The 20,116-nt window shown below is 39.2% G+C and overlaps 1 protein-coding gene across 1 annotated transcript in view; it reads left to right on the top strand.

Moving 5' to 3' along the window:
* The first annotated feature begins 2,068 nt into the window (after positions 1-2,068).
* The window catches only part of LOC113650615 (double C2-like domain-containing protein alpha), a 33,950-nt gene continuing 15,902 nt past the window's right edge, over positions 2,069-20,116 (top strand). Inside the window, exons 1-4 of the mRNA XM_027159035.2 lie at positions 2,069-2,370; positions 8,142-8,470; positions 8,844-8,923; positions 17,674-17,748. Of these exons, the coding sequence (XP_027014836.1) occupies positions 8,146-8,470; positions 8,844-8,923; positions 17,674-17,748 (480 nt within the window). The 5' untranslated portion in view covers positions 2,069-2,370; positions 8,142-8,145. The remainder of the gene's footprint in view (positions 2,371-8,141; positions 8,471-8,843; positions 8,924-17,673; positions 17,749-20,116) is intronic.

The raw sequence follows: 20,116 nt of genomic DNA, 5'->3' as shown, positions 1-20,116 counted from the left end.
ATGGTTTCACATTAGAATGTAAAGCATTATAAATGAAATATCTCATGTGTTACACAGAATCTCAGTACAAGATATACAAAGGGTAAAGCAGTACTAAGATCCTTTCCGATGATCATCTAATATCATCTTAATACTCGTACTAACATCCACAAACACTCTGATTGTGAAATCCTTTAAATTGAGCCTGTCATATGATGTCCAATGCAGCCTACAGACATGGATTAGTCAATGATTACCGAACAAACGCCTTGATCAATTCAAATCCCACTCACAGTATAACAGGAGTCTCACTCCATACACACACTTCCAAGTATACAGTATGATTGTCTTTTGTTGCAGTCTATACAAGCCATTTGTTCCGTGATTGCATTTTTAGTTTTTATTTTAGAAACTAGTTTTGTATCGTTTCAGGTTTTCTTCTTTGTCTTGACCGAGATAGTCGATGATGTTTGGACGTCGTCACAGGTCCGACTATGTTTCTGCTTGTGAATGCAAAGTTTCATGGAAATTAAAGAAAAAAAATTGCACCCACATTTTTTCATTCAGAAAATTAATAAATGAATAAATAAATAAAACAATATTGCTTGCCTTTTTATTGTTTTGCAAATTTACAAATTACTCAAATGCTTAAAGAAAATAATCATTTTGAGATTTTGAGACAGAGGAGTTAACCTGTAACGGTTTCTTAGCAACAGGACAAGCCGTGTTTAACACCAAGAGTTTTAATGATTATATTAGTAGAATGGTATATTGGGATTATATGTAAATGGGGATTATTCACAGTACAATTGTGGTGTTAAGGAAACCATGATGCTTTGGGAATGGAAATCAAATCCACTATGAGTTTTGTAAATGCGAAAATACAGACACAGCACACACACAAATATCAGATTTTACCAAAACTTTATCGTGACTGCTTAAATACTGACCTTAGCACGAGGAAACATTCTGTCTCACTTGTCAATAAAAGCAACGTCATGTGATGTTGAGGAGGTGTAAGACTTTACTCATCCTCTCACGAAGGAAGCTGACAATGATTAAAAAAAAATAAAAATAAAAAATAAAAAACACTTTTAATTATTTACATCACAGCACATATTGTTACTGATCTTCTCACTATTCATTAATCATGGATTACATTGCGTAGACCTTTCCTTAAAAATGCTTTTAGCTTCACCATTTCTTATTTGCTTTGTTTACTTTAAAAGTTGGATTTTATCTGAGCTAATTAATTTAGATCTAACAAACTGCAAAATCACTGATTGCTCCATTTTGGCCTTATTGTGGTCACAAAATTCTTTTGATGTGCAAATTATTTCAGGAAACACAAAACACTAAAGCTATGGATATGCATAAATATGCCGATTAGACCGTTCCTGTCATTCCTATAGTAAGTATAGTAACGAGACTTTATTAGTTTAGCTAGCGATTGGGAATGACAGGAATGGTCTAATGGGCATTTTTATGCATATTCATAGCTTTAGCAAAAAAGTATATAACTGTTCCCTCAAAAGCGTTTATTGGGCATTAAACGATTTGTTATTGAAAATATAAAAAAATAATAATCGGATTATTCAGCAGGGTGTTTATTATGCCGTGAATTCTTCATATCGTTTCAGACATAGTGCACTAGAATGGCCCCTTGGCAGGAAAAAAAAGAAGTGAGTGGGCGTTAATGCTCAACACCCTAAATGTGTGTGCGTGTGTGTGTGTGTGTGTGTGTGTGTGTGTGTGTGTGTGTGTGTGTGTGTGTGTGTGTGTGTGTGTGTGTGATAAAAAAATAGGATGTAGGACGGTATCCCAAAAAAAACACCAAAGCTGTTACCAGATGGCAAGAAATAGCACAGAGTCTGTCACTTAGACTGAGGTGCCATTATTGTAACTACAATTAGTGACAATAGACAGAAAGAGAGAGAGAGAGAGAGAGAGAGAGAGAGAGAGAGAGAGAGAGAGAGAGAGAGAAAGAGAGAGAGATGCACCCAGCTCTGAGGCTCAGCACTTCACCATACTGCAGTGAAGTGAATGAGAGAGAGGGGAGGAATGAGAGAAGACCAGAGGGAGGAGGGAGGGGAAAAAAAAGAAAGAGGAGGATGAGATAGTCTCACACATACAACACAACACAACACCAGACATACTCTTTAGGAATTTCTCTCTCTCTCTCTTGTTCTCGCTCTCATCTGTGTTTTGTTTCCCTCTATCGTTTCTTTCAATGCACTTTTAATTTCATTCGTTCATGTTGAGCTGAACTACTGTTGCTCGTGCTGAAACTGGATGAATTAGTGCATCTTCTCTTTTTTCTCTTTCCTCTCTTTTCTCTGCCACCTGTGCATTGAAGTCTGTCGGATTACAGAAGTTTTAGACTTTAAAGAGGTAAGAACGAGGTGCTACCAGGTTTTTATCATGCTTTCATGTATTCTATGCCATAAAAGTGTGAAATAAGGATTTCATAAATTACAGCTGCTCCTTACAGCCTTAAAGAAAAGTCACATGAACTTCATTCTTACTCATATACATGTGAATTTCCCACCTTCATATATGTATGATTTTGGCACATGATTCATTTATGTTTATTTATAATTTTGACATATGATTTATTTATATTCATGTATGATTTTGTCATAATTCATTTATGTTCATGTATGATTTATGCACTGGATTCATTTATTTTCATGTATGATTTGGCACATGATTCATTTATTTTCACGTATGATTTTGGCACTGGATTCATTTATATTCATTTGTGATTTTGACACACAATTCATTTATATTCATGTATGATTTTAACATGATTAATTTATGTTCATGTATAATTTTGGCACTTGATTAATTTATATTCATGTATGATTTTGACACATGATTCATTTATTTACATGTATGATTTTTGACACACGCTTTCCCATGTAGGAGCTTTTTTTTCAGAACAAATTTTCACACATGAATCACTAATTGTTTACATGATATCATAGGTGTTTATTTGAGCTCACGTGTGCAGTTTCAAGGCATAATACTGCATATAATCATGTTTTCTGTAAACAAAACAGTATTACCCTTCAAATATGTATATAGCTCATTTTTTATAATAGCAGTTCCTCGTTTTTATTTCATCATTTATTCACTTTTCTTTCCACCTTAGTGTAGTGGTGTGCCCACTGCTGCTTCACCTCCATCTGGAGTTTGTTCTTTTTTCATCCTGTTTATCCCTCCGTTGAGCCTAGATTAATCCCCTTTTCACACTTTATACTAGAAAAACACACATTTGACCCATGTACTGTATATAATCAGACCTCATCACAAAGGCTGTATATTCCTCCAACACACTCTTCAGTGCTTCTCTTAATCCAAGTTGTCGTAATGATCTATAAATAAGACCATGTGGTGACTAAGTAATGACTATAACGAGTAATGAATCTGTGTGTGAGCGATCCAAGTTCGATCCAGTCCAAGAGCAGAATAAGAGGAAACATACCTGATCAGTCCGCAAGAAAGCAGAAATCTAAAATGAAGGATATTATTAGCCTACCTGCAGGAGAGGTTCTAAACTTAATCACTTAATCTAAATTTATAAAAGACTTCATACTCAGTCAATAATAGGATTTCATGCACTGAAGCCAGTTCAGAGCATCATGTGAAACAATCCCCTGGGATTAGTGATCCATGACTATATCCTTAGTGCAAAAAAATAAATAAAAGGATGAAAATAATAATGTCACAATAAAGCAATAGAATGCTGGGTATGTTAAATTACTGGGTAACAGGTTGGTGTGAGTTCCTCTGAACTCCTTGAAGAAAAGTTCAAGAATTACACAAATTTGGCTTTGCTAAATAACAACACAATTTGAATCAGTTTACTCTTTGGCCAAAGAGCATCCACCATACAAGTCCATGTGAACAAGCTGTTACTATGCAGCATTTCAGCACTGTAAATTTTGATTAGCTTGCAGGCAAATCCAGATGCTAGCATTGATTACACATTATATGTGCTTACATAATAATAGCGGGCTTGCTATTATTCTATTATTCTTGCTATATGGTTACTGTTAGGAAATAACAAAAAGTAGTCGTAAGTAACAAATAAGTTAAAAACAAATGAGCCAGTTTTTGTTGACTAATACAATAACAACACATCAATTAGGGTGGAGCTAAATTTTTAAAGTCCTTGATAAACTTGGTGATGCTCCCACAATCTGAGGAAATCATTATAGTGATACCGATGAACTGATGAGCAATAATGTGTCGGGTGTCAGTGGTGTAAGTTAAACCAACATGTACATGCACATCTACACGGTAGTCATAAAATGAACTCATATATTGAATAATTACACTCTCAGTGCTTTGACCTTGAATTTTCTCCTAGTTTTTTTTCAAAACCTAGCGTATCTTACGAGTTGTACTCTACAAACACGCTGACAGATTGTGTCTTGAGGAAAAAACAATGACGTGATCCATCTCTCTCTATCTCTCTCTCTCTCTCTCTCTCTCTCTCTCTCTCTCTCTCTCTCTCTCTCTCTCTCTCTCTCTCTGTCATTGTCTGTCTCAGTCACTTCTAATTACACTCATCATTCCTGTTCTGTCACTTTCTCCTCAGATCTATTCATCTTCCTACAATCGCTCACATCTCTTAGATCTCACCCCTCATTCACTAGTGTGTAGTTTAGTGTGTATCTCTCAGAATATTACGAACAATACTATAATTATTCCACAGTCGCACATAACTTGTGATGTAACAGTGTGCCCAAGACTGTTTTAATCCCACTCTCGTGCACTTTATATCACAAAATTAAAATGAAAACAATTAACTAATTGTTTCTGTTAATAAGAACATGAATATTTGTGATAAACCTTGTGCTGTGTGGTTGCTATTGTGGTAAAATGCCTCAGCATATCTTCTAAATGGTGTCATATATCAACCAGTATATTGACTGCCATTTTTTTGAGGGGGAAAAAAGAATATGCCTCTTTTATACCAATTATAATTACTCTAGTTTACATCCATTTATGTACATTATGTGTACATACACTATATTTCTTGGTTACTTTTGTACATATAATGCAAATAATGAACACATTTGCACAATATAATATAATTTTTTTAGACATACTGGACAACGGGCACATATTTCTATTTTGTAAATACTATATTATGCACATATCACTCACTCACTCACTAACTCACTCACTCACTCACTCACTCACTCACTCACTCACTCACTCACTCACTCATTTTCTACCGCTTATCCGATGCACATATCACCCATAACTTTATTTATTATTGTTCATATATCGGCATGTTTATCTGCACTTGTTCCTTTGCACATTTTCACTTCTGGTATGTATGTATGTATGTATGTATGTATGTATGTATGTATGTATGTATGTATCTATCTATCTATCTATCTATCTATCTATCTATCTATCTATCTATCTATCTATCTATCTATCTATCTATCTATCTATCTATCTATCTATCTATCTATCTATCTATCTATCTATCTATCTATCTTGAATGATACTCTGTAATCTCAAGCATCAAGTCTGAATTTCTCCTCCTAGTCTGTGACCATGTTCTGGCTATTTTGCAGCTTGATAGCATTTGCTATCCCACTGTTACTGATTTCCTTTACTGCTGAAGAGTTAAATCTGTTTTACCGCTACATGCATGAGGTAGTACCTCAATTCCATAAAAAACCAGTGGAACTTGAAAAGTTACAGTATGACTTCTGAAATGAGCTCAATATTCTCTGAGGTTAATCAAATACCATGAAGTGTTTTATGGTGACACATCAGCGTTCCCTCCTGAACATCTGGATTCTTAATGATACTTTGGAGTCACAACAGGCAACACTCAGACATGATTCATTACACGGTGAATAACTGTGGCCCTTTTGTCATTGTAGATGATTACTTGTTAAGAAAACAATACTCATTAGTGAGCGATTGCTGGGAAACAATGTTAATCAGTGATTAGTGACAAGAAAAATTATGGTGATCTGTGATTGGTTGTTAGGAAAATTACACTGATCTGTGATTGGTTATTAGGAAAATGATGCTGATCTGTAATTGGTTGTTAGGAAACAATGATGATCATTGATTAATTGTTAAGGAATTGATGGTGATGGTTGTTGCAAAGCAATGCTCAGTGGTTGGTTTTTAAGAACACTATGGTGAGCAGTGATAAGTTGTTAGTTTCCCAACAAACAGACAGTTTTTCTTAGCAACAACTGTCTGTTTGTTGGGAAACTAAAGTGATCAGTGATTGGTTGTTGGGAAAGATGGTTAGCAATGATTGGTTGGAAACATTGTTGGTCAGTGAATGTTGATCAGTAATTACGTCATGCTTCTGTAGTTAAATTGAGTAAATATGCTATAGTGGAAATGAATGACCGCATGACTGTTAAGAATGTAAAAACAACACCAAAGGGCAATTGAGGCAAATATCTCCGGAGCACACTGGGTTTTCATTCTATAAGCAAACTGTACATAATACATGGAATTATCATGCCAAAGTCACCTTCATGATTTAGTGCTTATTTTCAGTCATGTCACTCTCCTGAAGCTTTCTGGTACTGGAGTTCTCATTCCTCTGGCATGTCTCTTAATTATGGGACACTGCATGCTCAGAATCATTTTAATTTCAGTCAAGCTCCTTGGTACCATCTGTTAGCACAGCAGACCAGGTCAGGTTGAAATATGTTTTTACAATGATCTTTATGTCTGCAGCAACATACAAGAAAATCTTTCTTTTTCTCAACATCTCAGCTATCATTTATCTTATCAGCAAATTATTTAATCCACCTTTGCTTTCCTCATCATCAAGCATACCTTATATTATATTTTGTAATTATTTTTAATTTTATCATCTGTAATATTTTTTAACAAATTTAGTAGTTTTCATTGAATAAATATTGAAAATATATCATATGGATTGCCTTAAGTTATTCTTGTCTTCCTGTGCTTACAATCCCCAGTCAAAACTTCGGAAATGATTCTTGAATTTCCCAAAATAAGTTCCCCCTGAGTTCCCTGCCTTCACTCACCACATGTTTCCGCAGTGAAGTAATTTCAGAGATGAGGGTTTTGACAAGTCATCAGTGTAGGTAGTTTTCAAAAAAAAAAAAAAAACCCACAGTAACACAGTTTGGTGTTAGCAAGATTGGATGGATAAAATGAGAAATATCTGTAAATGAGACCTTTAAAAGAAAGTTATTAATATGTTGTGGGGTTGAAATGATACATTACATTACATAGAATACCAGAAAATGCAAATATGCTCAAACAATGCACAGCTTTTGCACTGTTAATAATAAAAATGTGAACTGATTATATGTATATATGAAGCCAATATGATTTTACCCAGTTCTGATGACAAATAACAGTTGTTTAGAATATTGTGCACATTAAGTGGGACTATCTGTTAATAGCATTTTATGTCTTTGCAGTGCTTTTCCTTTTTCATCTTTAAGTACTTGATGCCACCTGTTCCTGTGCTTTGCATGCAATTTTCTCTGGCATAAAACGGTTGGATCTGGACCAACAAAATACATTAAGATGTGAAATGCAGTTAGATTTATATGGTCTCATATCTCACAATGTTTATTGACAATATGCACATGCTAACAATCCTTTCAAGACGCTTAACTGTATTTTTCTTTACTTTTCTATATATGATTTATAATCCTAATATCCAGTGTGACACAAAAGAGTAGAGGTTCACATGATTTCTTTATTGTGTTGTCTCAGCAAACCTCCGGGTTGCTCATTAGGGATCAAAATATTTATCTGAATTTCCGTAAAGCTGCTGTATGACAGTTCAAAGTGCTTACACATTAAACTGATGTGTTTTGAAATAAGATGCAAACAGATTAGCTACTGTAAACCTTCAGGCTGTGTAGGATTCAAAATCCGTCTCTTATTGTTTTGCTCTGTTTTTTTTCCTCATTTAGAAAACCTTAATTTGCTTTACAGAAACCCAGCTTTTTTTTTTTTTACAAAAAAAAAAAAAAATCCAATTAGGAAAGATAATCTATTCACATAAGAAAAAGTTAATGGTCAATATAACCTTTAATTGCATGTTGTTGGCCAGTTTTATTTGTCACAATTAAATTATTAAACACTAAAATCTAATGCTGTTTTGTTTTTGATAGCTAGATGACTGTGCAGAAGGGAAAGCGGATGACCATCTCAATCCAGGAGCACATGGCGATTAATGTCTGCCCTGGCCCCATTAGGCCCATCAGGCAAATCTCTGCCTACTTTCCCCGTCTGTCCCCTACATCCTCTGTCTGTGATTCGCTGTCACCGAACCAGGCAGGGTTTCAGTCTACTACACAGTTGGCTGGAGGAGGAGCATCAGGAGGAGGGGGACTTCTGTCCCCACTGTCTCCAGGGACAGCAGCAAGTGGAGGAACACTGTCCATGATGAATAGCATGGAAACATCTGTGGAGATTGACAGCTGTGACAGTGATGATAACAGTGAGTCTGATATACAGCATAAAAAACCTTGCACAATCATATTTTTTTTCTGAAAAGGGATGCTTGGAGGGATGCTTGGAGGGATGCTTGGGGGCAGTCATGGCCTAATGGTTAGAGAGTCTGACTCCTAACCCTAAGGTTGTGGGTTCGAGTCTTGGGCCGGCCACGACTGAGGTGCTCTTGAGCAAGGCACCGAACCCCCCCAACTGCTCCCCGGGTGCCGCAGCATAAATGGCTGCCCACCGGGTGTGTGTTCGTGTGTGTGTGTTCACTGCTGTGTGTGTGCACTTTGGATGGGTTAAATGCAGAGAATGAATTCTGAGTATGGGTATTAAATCTGTTCCTGACTGAATTCTCTTTATTTGTGTTACAGCTTCTTTAGGTACTCTGGAGTTTGACCTGCTCTATGAATCATCCACAAGTTCCCTTCATTGCACTGTCCTTCGAGCTAAGGTAAACACCTGCTTCCTGACCTTCCTGAATATAAACTATTTTTGTAATATCTGTAATATCTATTTTTGTAATAATGCTTACATCATTCCGTAACCTGAGCTGTCTGGACCAAAATAACTGTGGTTAGATTGATTTGAATTGGGGACTAAAGTAAATGGTCATTTAAGAATCTTCATCTGGATTGTGGTGAAGTTGGGTTTTTACTCATCCTCGAGCAATACTAAACTTAGGGCTTAACCCCAGTGTAGATTGGTGATATGTAGTGAATCTAGATTCATAAGCGAATATAAAATGGGAGAGTTGTTTCAGTGTGCTCATTCAGTGTAAAGCCTGCGCTGAATCAGTTATGTGGATCACTGATCCATTGTTGCGACCCCTAACAAGAATAGTGGAAAAAAACAACAACAGTGGATCTGGATAGATGCTTAAATAGTGTACATAAGAGTATACTTGTGGATCTGGAATCTGGGATTATTCCAATAACCAGTTGTCAGTCTACAATCAGTGCTTATCTATAGTGCAGTTCACCTGGATCTGTGGTTAATTTGGATCCAGCCTGGATCCATAAAATGTTCACCCACCCAGCCTATGGCCAGTTTTGTAAATAGTAAATAAAAAACCTTTGTAATTAATACCTTAGTTCTCTCAAGGTTCCCTCCTCATATTATCTCATAGTTTTCCTGCAACCGTTGCCTCTGGCTTATTCATTAGTGATAAATATACATTTTAAACCTTGTAATTAAGTAAAGCTATCTTAAGGGAATGTTAATTGTTAAAATCACTTTACAAAAATATGAAATTGAGTTGAATTATATGTGTGTGGCGGAAGACTGGCACAATTTCAGCAGAGCTTCAGGCTTGTGTTTCGTTTTTTTCCACTGTGGTTTTCACCAGACTTTATAAAAACTATTAATCCACAGGTGGTGTTTAACCATGACCCAAAGGTACATAATCCCATGACCCCTCTCAGGTCAGGGAGCTGACTCCTAACCCCCAATAGGGGCTTCTCCCTATGTCTTGGCAGGATAGGCAATCTGTGACCCCAGACTGTGGATCACCTCGAACTTAAAGTGGCTAAATTGTCAGATAGTGAGTAATCCATGCATTGACATCTTTCAATTGACATCAAGTGGAGCCACTGGATCAAGGGTGGTTGGAACACCCATTAAAGGGATGCCCCAGTTACAGAGTGTGAAAACCCCCATTTCACACTAATTTTTATAATGCTTATACTCTTTAAATAAGAACTTCTTTTTAACACCTGGGATAATCCATCCATCCATCTTTCTACCGCTTATCCGGGGCCGGGTCACGGGGGCAGCAGTCTAAGCAGGGACACCCAGACTTCCCTCTCCCCAGACACTTTCTCCAGCTCTTCCGGGGGAATACCGAGGCGTTCCCAGGCCAGCCGAGAGACATAGTCCCTCCAGCGTGTCCTAGGTCTTTCCCGGGGCCTCCTCCCGGTTGGACATGCCCGAACACCTCCCCAGGGAGGCGTCCAGGAGGCATCCGAAACAGATGCCCGAGCCACCTCAGCTGACTCCTCTCGATGTGGAGGAGTAGCGGCTCTACTCTGAGTTCCTCCCGAGTGACTGAGCTCCTCACCCTATCTCTAAGGGTGCGCCCAGCCACAATGCGGAGGAAACTCATTTCGGCTGCCTGTACCAGGGATCTTGTCCTTTCGGTCATGACCCAAAGCTCATGACCATAGGTGAGGGTAGGAACGTAGATCGACTGGTAAATAGAGTGCTTCGCCTTGTATTTGCGGCTCAGCTCTTTCTTCACCACAACAGATCGGTATATCGACCGCATCACTGCAGAAGATACACCGATCCGCCTGTCAATCTCCCGCTCCATTCTTCCCTCACTCGTGAACAGGACCCCAAGATACTTAAACTCCTCCACTTGAGGCAGGAGCTCTCCACCAACCTGAAGGGGGCAAACCACCCTTTTCCGGCTGAGAACCATGGCCTCGGACTTGGAGGTGCTGATTCTCATCCCCGCCGCTTCACACTCGGCAAACCGTCACACTCGCTTCACAAACCGTCCCAGTGCATGCTGAAGGTCCTGATTTGAAGAAGCCAACAGGACAACATCATCTGCAAAAAGCAGTGAAGAAATCCTGTGGTCCCCAAACCTGGACTCCCTTCGGCCCCCGACTGCACCTAGAAATCCTGTCCATATAAATAATGAGCAGGACCGGTGACAAAGGGCAGCCCTGTCGGAGTCCAACATGCACTGGGAACAAGTCTGACTTACTGCCGGCAATGCGAACCAAACTCCTGCTCCGGTCATATAGGGTATAGGTCATATATACAGCCCTTAGCATACTCCCAGGGCACCCCCCACAACTCCCATGAACCCTCCAGCAACCTGGTGAGGGTATAGAGATGGTCCAGTGTTCCACGACCAGGACGAAACCCGCATTGTTCCTCCTGAATCCGAGGTTCAATTATCGGCCGAATTCTCCTCTCCAGTACCCTGGCATAGACTTTTCCGGGTGGGGGGGGGCTGAGGAGTGTGATCCCCCTGTAGTTGGAACACACCCTCCGGTCCCCCTTCTTAAACAGAGGGACCACCACCCCAGTCTGCCAGTCCAGAGGCACTGTCCCCAACCGACACGCGATGTTGCAGAGGCGTGTCAACCAAGACGGCCCCACAACATCCAGAGACTTAAGGTACTCAGGGCGGAGCTCATCCACCCCCGGTGCCTTGCCACTGAGGAGCTTCTCAACTACCTCAGTGACCTCAGCTTGGGGGATCGACGAGTCCACAACCAAGCCCTCCGCCTCTGCTTCCTCAATGGAAGACGTGTTGGTGGGGTTGAGGAGATCCTCGAAGTACTCCTTCCACCGTCCGAGGATGTCACCAGTCGAAGTCAGCAGATTCCCACTCCCACTGTAAACAGTGTGAGCAGGGCACTGCTTCCCCCTCCTGAGGCGCCAGACGGTTTGCCAGAATTTCTTCGAGGCCAACCGATAGTACTTCTCCATGGCCTCACCGGCCTCCCAGACCCGAGTTTTTGCCTCTGCAACCACCCGGGCTGAAGCTCGCTTGGCCCTACGGTAACTATCAGCTGCCTCCGGAGTCCCCCGAACCAACCAGGCTCGATAGGACTCCTTCTTCAGCTTGACGGCATCCCTTACTTCCGGGGTCCACCACCGGGTTCGGGGATTGCCACCACGATATGGAACCGGAGACCTTACGGCCACAGCTCCATGCGGCTGCATCGACAATGGAGGTGGAGAACATGGTCCACTCGGACTCAATGTCTCCAACCTCCCTCGGGATCTGGTTGAAGCTCTGCCGGAGGTGAGCGTTGAAGATCTCTCTGACAGGAGACTCTGCCAAACATTCCCAGCGGACCCTCACAGTACGTTTGGGTCTGCCAAGTCTGTCCAACTTCCTCCCCTGCCATCAGACCCAACTCACCACCAGGTGGTGATCAGTTGACAGCTCCGCCCCTCTTTTTACTCGAGTGTCCATGACATACGGCCGGAGGTCGGATGAAACAACCACAAAGTCGATCATCGACTTCCGACCTAGAGTGTCCTGGTGCCATGTGTACTGATGGACACCCTTATGCTTGAACATGGTGTTCGTTATGGACAAACTGTGACTAGCACAGAAGTCCAATAACAGAACACCACTCGGGTTCAGTTCGGGGGGGCTGTTCCTCCCAATCACGCCCCTCCAGGTGTCACTGTCACTGCCCACGTGAGCGTTGAAGCACTCCTCCCAGAGATGCCAAGAAGGTCGGGTACTCTACACTGCCATTTGGCCAATAAGCACAAATAACAGTGAGAGACCTCTCCCGACCCGAAGGCGCAGGGAAACGACCCTCTCGTTCACTGGGGTGAACTCCAACACATGGCTGCTGAGCTGGGGGGCTATGAGCAAGCCCAAACCAGCCCGCCGCCTCTCACCGCGGGCAACTCCAGAGTAGTAGAGAGTCCAGCCTCTTTCAAGGAGTTGGGTTCCAGAGCCCAAGCTGTGAGTGGAGGCGAGCCCAACTATCTCTAGTCGGTATCTCTCAACCTCCCGCACCAGCTCAGGCTCCTTCCCCCCCAGTGAGGTGACATTCCATGTCCCTAGAGTCAGATTCCGTGTCTGGAGATTGGGTCGCCGAGGCTCCTGCCTTCGACTGCCACCCAATCCACATTGCACCAGCTCCTTACGGTTTCTCCAGCAGGTGGTGGGCCCAAAGGAAAGGCATCTTACGCATACTTACTGGGATAATGGAGTCAAAGCAATCTGATAGATTGATAGATTTTTCCAATACAAACAAACAAACAAACAAACAAACAAAAAATACTCCCAATACAACCTATACTCTCTGTGATAGAGAGAGGTGGTCTCTACAGGGAATCAGGAGTGAACCCTTGAAGGACCTCACGTACCGCAAATAACAGGGGTTAACATCACTTATTCCAATACCACAACTTCACTGTACATGAACTTATCATATTTTTCTGGTTTGATTAAACTGTCCACCCAGCCCACCCAATTTTGGATGATAAACACTGGTGCAAACAGGTTTAGTCCCTAATAATTTGAACGGTTAGTGAAGGGTACATTCCACACCAGTTGGAATCTCCAGCTGTGTCCTTAGTGGCAGTTGCTGCGTGGCAAACTGGGATTCTGCAGATAACAAGAGGCTGAGTCAGAGAGCCCATTCCTCCTTTGTCCATTCTGAGGCATCTTACGCATATATAAAAAACTCCACTGAATTGCCAATAGAGGCCATCTTGGCAATGGTGGCAGACTTAGGTGGAAAGATGGTGAGCTGCAGCAGCTTCTGGACTGCCTATGGGTCCTGTGAAAAGGCTTAAAGTTCATTGTGCAGGTCAAGGAGTGTTGGAGGAGTGCTGGAGGTTTTGGGTTTGGTGGAGTCACAGGAGACTTTAAAATTGACTGTTGAGGCTTCCTTGGCACTGTCTGAATCCTTCATAATCATAGATTTCAGCAGACTTATGGTATTAAGACTCATGAGAATCATCATGTATTGCATGCAGATTTAATCCATCTCCTCTCCATTCACAGCAGATGCTTGAACATGACCCCTGGGTCAATAATGAATTCAGTATGTGCCAGCTGAATGCATAATTAGTTTGAATCTATAATCCATCTAGGTCTATAATGAATTTGGGTCAAAAGTCCATGTGTATGAAGATAATACAACAATACTGCTGATCTGAATGTCTATATATTTTTTTTACTTTTCTAGTCTAATTTTAGGAATACCCTCTATCAGTGTTTCTGAAACCAGTCATCAGGGTTCCACAAACACTATTTTGCACACAACAGAGGAAGAATGCAAAATCTAGACAATCTTGAGGGCCCTGAGGACTGATCTAATAACCATTTGCCAAAATAACCATTGTTTTGTTTGTAGAAATCTCTCACCATGTACAGTAATGCCTACAGTAAACTATTTGAATGCTGAAAATTGACATGTGATTAGACCATGCTTGAAGCCAAACTCTGTAGGGATATATTAGTAGCGTGATTTATGCAGGGTCAACAATATCATGATCTCATTTAGAGCCAAGTGCTTTTCCCCAGACATGTTTTAGGAAAACCAACCCTTTGGAATTCGGAAATTCAGGTTACATAGCCAAGGATTTGAAGGTATCTTTATTTCCTTACTTCATCAATCAAACCAAGATAATAAGAGCAAACAGAACATTTCAATACACAACACCAACATTGAATTCTAATTACAAAGAATTCCACATTAAGGAAGTTTATGTAAATCATTCTGAGATTAATGGACAGTGACAAGCCAAATTTACCTGATGAATGTGAATTATGAATTCAGACTGACAGCCCTGGCGTTTTTGTTCCAGCATGCTTATCAGTCAAGACGTCTATCTGGTAATCCATGTCAACCTTTAAGTACCGTGTCCTTAGAACAAAATGGGGAAGGAATACAAATTATCAACAATCTGATCTGACACTATTACCATATAATAAAGAAGACTAAGTACTTTAAGCATAAGCACAGTGCCACTGAAGTTGAACAGTGAGGAAGCTCATAGATATGGATGAATTTCTGCCTTTGTGATGAAAACAATGTTCTCCATGATGCCAGACGAGCAATTTAGAAGACGTGTTTATACCACAGTACTGTTGAATTCAGAAGGTTTTGGTTAATATTCTACATTAATCTGCTCCAAATAAACAGATACAGATTGTAAAAAAAAAAAAAACATAAGGTTTTCACTTTCTCACTAACATGATACACTGCATTTTTTGGCTTCAAGAGAAAATAGTGTAGCTTGTGTGAATGTAGCAGCAATATTTTTAGTGATAGAAATAAAACTAGTTTGTTTCAAAGACATTCCAGAAAGTAACATAACTGTCAATGGACAACAATTATGATGTGTCCTTTGTTAATAAATTCGAAAAACTATGTTGGCAAATTGATGAGGCAGAAGACAGATAAAACACATTCAGCTGTGTGGTTATTATACCAGGACACATTCACCCACACAGTGCATTTGTTTATTCATTGCTCTTCTCTGCAACTGGGAAAATGATTTGAATTTAGTCCCCAGATGCTAGCCTGCTCTGGGGATTTGCATGGTTTCACTGGCCTCCCTGTCATTTCTAATTCATGAGAAATACTTTCTTAATATGAATTTCCAATTTCTCTCATGGAAAATTTCTCACTTCCACAGTTTCATTACAGGTCTCAAAAACAATTTCAGCAGTTGTCATGTAAAATAATGCTAGGTAAAGTTAATAGATATGGGAGAAAAAAAAATGTGTAATATGGTTGTACTTGAAATTCAAGTGTCTTTTTTTTCCAGAAAAACTTTTTCTATTTTTTCCATGATAAACCGTGTGACAGCTTCAGACTGCAGATCTTAAATCTCTACAAAATCTGACAAGAATTACTACAATGCACAATAGAATATCTTATTGCAATCATAACGTATTATTCTATGTACTGACATATGACACAACTGTTGAACAGCTCTGTGTTAATGTGTGCATGATTTCAGATGAGCAGAAAGTATACATAAATATAATTCCAGTTGTGCTCAAAAGTTTAACCTAAAAGTTTAACCTAAAAGAAATGCTAAAACATTGCCATTTATTTGGAAAATATGACTGATAATGCAAATTAAAAAAAGTCTTATTTAAATATAGTGGTCACCTGAAGTCATTAATTATCACATAAATGTTTGATTCCTTTTTTAAACCTAATGATAACTGACATCAACTAAATAAACCTGATCAAAAGTTTTCATATCCTTGAATGTTTGGCCACATTATAAACACAAAGGTTGACACACAGAGGTTTAAAATGGCTATTAAAGGGAAGTTTCCACACCTGTGAGTCATTGTAATTGTAAGTAGTGTCTGTGCATAAATTGTAAGTGAGTTTCACAGCTCATGAGGTGATGCACTGATTTGGCTGGATACTGCACCATGGGGAAGACAAAAGAACTGCCAATGGACCTGTGTAATATGTAGTTGAACTCTATAAAGAAGGAAAGGGATATAAAAAGTTATTTGAACACTTGAAAATGCCAGACTCTGATAAAAAGGTGGAAAATAAGAGTTTCTGTTGATACTAAGCCAAGGTCACCCACTACTGCCAGAAAAAATTGCAAAAAAAAATGCAAAGAAAAACCCAAAACAATATAGAGAGAAATACAGGCTGCTCAGGAAAAAAGTGGTGTTGTTATTAATAAGAAGCACAATAAGGATGTACTTGAACAGAAATGACCTGCATGGTCGATTTGCAAGAAAAATGCAAGTTACTATGCCCATACCACAAAAAAAGGCATGCCATAAGTACACCAGGCAGACACCTACTGTAGCACCTGGAGCAGTCATTAGGAGTGATGAAATCAAAATTTATCTTTATAGTCACAACCATAAACACTGGAGTTTGGAGAAGAGTCAACAACGTCTACGGTGAAAAGTACACCATCCCCACTGTAAAGCATGGTGGTGGATCTCTTATGTTTGGTGCTGTGATCTCCAGTGGCACAGTGAAGTTAGAAAAATTGCTGGCAAGATGAATGCAGCATGTTATCAGGAAATACTGGCAGGCAATTTGCATTCTACAGCATGAAAGCTGCGCATGGGACACTCTTGGATGTTCCAACATGACAATGATCCAAAGCACAAGACAAGGTCGACTTTCCAATGGCTACAGCAGAAAAAAGATAAAGGTTCTAGAGCGGCCATCACAGTCTCTTGACCTCACTATCATGAGACGCTTTGGGGAGAACTCAAACTTTCAGTTTGTGCAAGACAACCAATCAATTTACAGGAACTGAAGGCATTTTGCCAAGAAGAATGGGCATTTATACTACCTGAGAGAATTAAGAACAATTATTACAAATGACTGCCATCATTGATTGACTGTAAAGGGGGCAATACACAATAATAAGAACTAAAGGTATGCAATCTTTTGAACAGGGATTACTTTCTTATTTTCTTTTTTGTTATGTTTTGTTTGATTGTGCCATTCTGGTATGCCTTGCATAACTTGAGTCCTATAAGAAATAAAATAAATTTGCTTGCCTTCTCACTTATGTTTTCTTTTTAAAAAAATGGTACACATCTTGTAAATTCTACAAAGACATGCAAACTTTTGAGGACAACTCTACATATGTACCATTCTCTGTCACAAGTTCTCTGTGATACATTTCCAATGTTTTCTTAGCACTCATGATGAACCTTTTATAACTTTCTCTCTCTTCATCTCTATGGTCACTGTGTTCCAGGGTTTGAAGCCCATGGACTTTAACGGTTTAGCTGACCCTTATGTGAAGCTCCACCTGCTTCCCGGTGCCTGCAAGGTCTGCTCTTCTTTTACTTTTTCCTGTCCTGTGCTGATAAACTGTTGCCTGGGATAATCTGTAGCTTTTATTTACATTACTCATCCACAAATCTCCTCAGGATGAAAAGATATAGTAACTGAGAAATATTTTCTCTCCTGGTTCATTATAGCCTTAAGCGATAGAGATGATTTTTTATAACAGATATAATATATAGCTCTCAAAAGCCCTGAAAGTGCCTGCAAATAGCCTAAGGATTTTAAGTATTGGAAAAGAGACACAAAGTTTAGACTTTGTTTAGGGTCACATTGGTGTGAATGCATTTCTGATGAACAGATATTATCCACACCTTCTCCCAATCTCCCAATCTTTGAAATTCATCTGACTATAGAAATGTTTTATTATATCAGACACACTTTTACTCTGTTTTTTTTTAGTTAAAATAATTAATTCTGATTATTTGCTAGAAAACAAGATCTTAGAAACCACAGATTATTTATAAATCAGTCCAGTTTGGAGGAAAACTTTGACCATGACAGCCCTGTCATTAACTCACCTGCCCCTGGCTCCTCCCCTGAGCATAGGGCAGCATGATTCCTACCCAACTTATTACCACTAGGTGCATCAATATCTCTATGGAGCTAAATAAGCATGCTTATAAGTGAGCATGCTTCATTAGAATAGTCTAATAGAGCCCACATCTATGAAGGTGAGTAAATTAAAAATACATCAGCTTATTTATGTAAAAAATATATTTAGCACATAATATATAATGGGGCTCTGCCTGAGCTGGTGCTACATACAAAGCAGTACATATTACAGTTTGTTAAATTGTTAAACATTTTTTTCACATTTTTTACCTGAAAATACAGCAAATAGTACTAACAATAGTGTCAATGTAATTCATCTATGAGTTTAAATTGAACACAATGTTTTCATTGTATGTAGTCATATTACTTTGACTAAACGACCTCTAATAACCTTGATTAGACATGTGCAGTCTTTGTTCACCATGCCTCCTAATGAGGACTCTGGTTTCATCTGGCTGGTCAGATGAGGGCTTCATCCCTCCCACACAGCCTATTTTTGGGCATGTGGGAACACATTCTGGGGGAATAGACCACTTCCTGTTCTCCAAACTCAGAGCCAAATGATGAAGCATGCCGGTGTTTTTGAATCAGTGTACCCACTGCTATGATGGGCATAAAATATATAAATAAATAAATACACTGCCACAGCTTAATTTGATGGACCTGGTGGAGTTTTGCTGCACATGGTGTGACAGTGAAGAGAAACACACTGGTTTTTGTCATCTGTGTCATAATCTTTTCAGAGCTTATAATAATAAATTGGTTTTAAAGACCGTTGCTTTGATTTGGCTTATTTTATATCACAAGTGACTGCAGATTAAAACCTTTACAATCTGCCATCTGTTAGTCTTGTCATTTTAATTAAGGAATTAATCACTGTGACTGTTGCTATTAGAGTAAAATACTAGGTGGTGTGATGAAGCACAAACACTGTTACCAGTCTGAAGCTGATTATTTTCAGCAACTTCAGGCTGATAACACTGTATTCCTGTTTTAAGTATAATTTAAACGTAGGGCAAATTACAAGTAAATTACAAGATTTACTAGACATAGCAGTGGATGCATCCCTGTCTACACTATTTATATACACTTACATTTAATATCCTCAAGAAAGCTTGTTCCTTTATTATACAGTTGCTTGAGTCACCTCAGGCTTGCTTATTGGGAATAAATACAAACACATTTAAATATAAGTCTAATATTATTCTTGATTTTTTTAATTATATTAAACTTTGTATATTAAACTGTTTGTATTATGTTTTTTATGTTCTGTAAAGCTGCTTTGAGACAATGTCCATTGTTAAAAGCACTATACAAATAAATTAGAATTGAAATGAGGAAATAATTGTGGTAGTTCAGTTGTTAAGGTGTTGCACTACTGATTGAAAGGTCATGGGTTTGAATCCAAGGTCCACCGAACAGCCACTGCTGGGCCCCTGAGCAAGGCCCTTAAACCTCAGTTGTATAAATTGAAATAAAAATGTAACTCACTCTGGATAAGTGTGTCTGCTAAATGCCAGAAATGAAAAACATGCTCATTTACAAAAGAAATGACACTAAAACTGAAGCGATGACAATGCAACCAAATAACATTAAAAACATCTATTATAGAATATGTAGAACATCCACCAAACAAGTCCAGTGGAGGAGCAGTTACTATGGAGATAGTAGGTATTATCTGAACTACTGTTAGGGCTGCTGTTCTAGAAGATTAATCACCATAAGAATCCAGAATTCAAATTCAATATAACTTAATCTGTTCCTCCAAAATGACCAATTTATTTACTATAGGCACTTTC

The sequence above is a fragment of the Tachysurus fulvidraco genome, chromosome 8 (genome assembly GCF_022655615.1).
Source record: "Tachysurus fulvidraco isolate hzauxx_2018 chromosome 8, HZAU_PFXX_2.0, whole genome shotgun sequence".
Classification (NCBI taxonomy): Eukaryota; Metazoa; Chordata; class Actinopteri; order Siluriformes; family Bagridae; genus Tachysurus; species Tachysurus fulvidraco.
The sequence above is the reverse complement of the archived record's forward strand: the minus strand, read 5'-3'. Positions and strand labels throughout refer to the sequence as shown.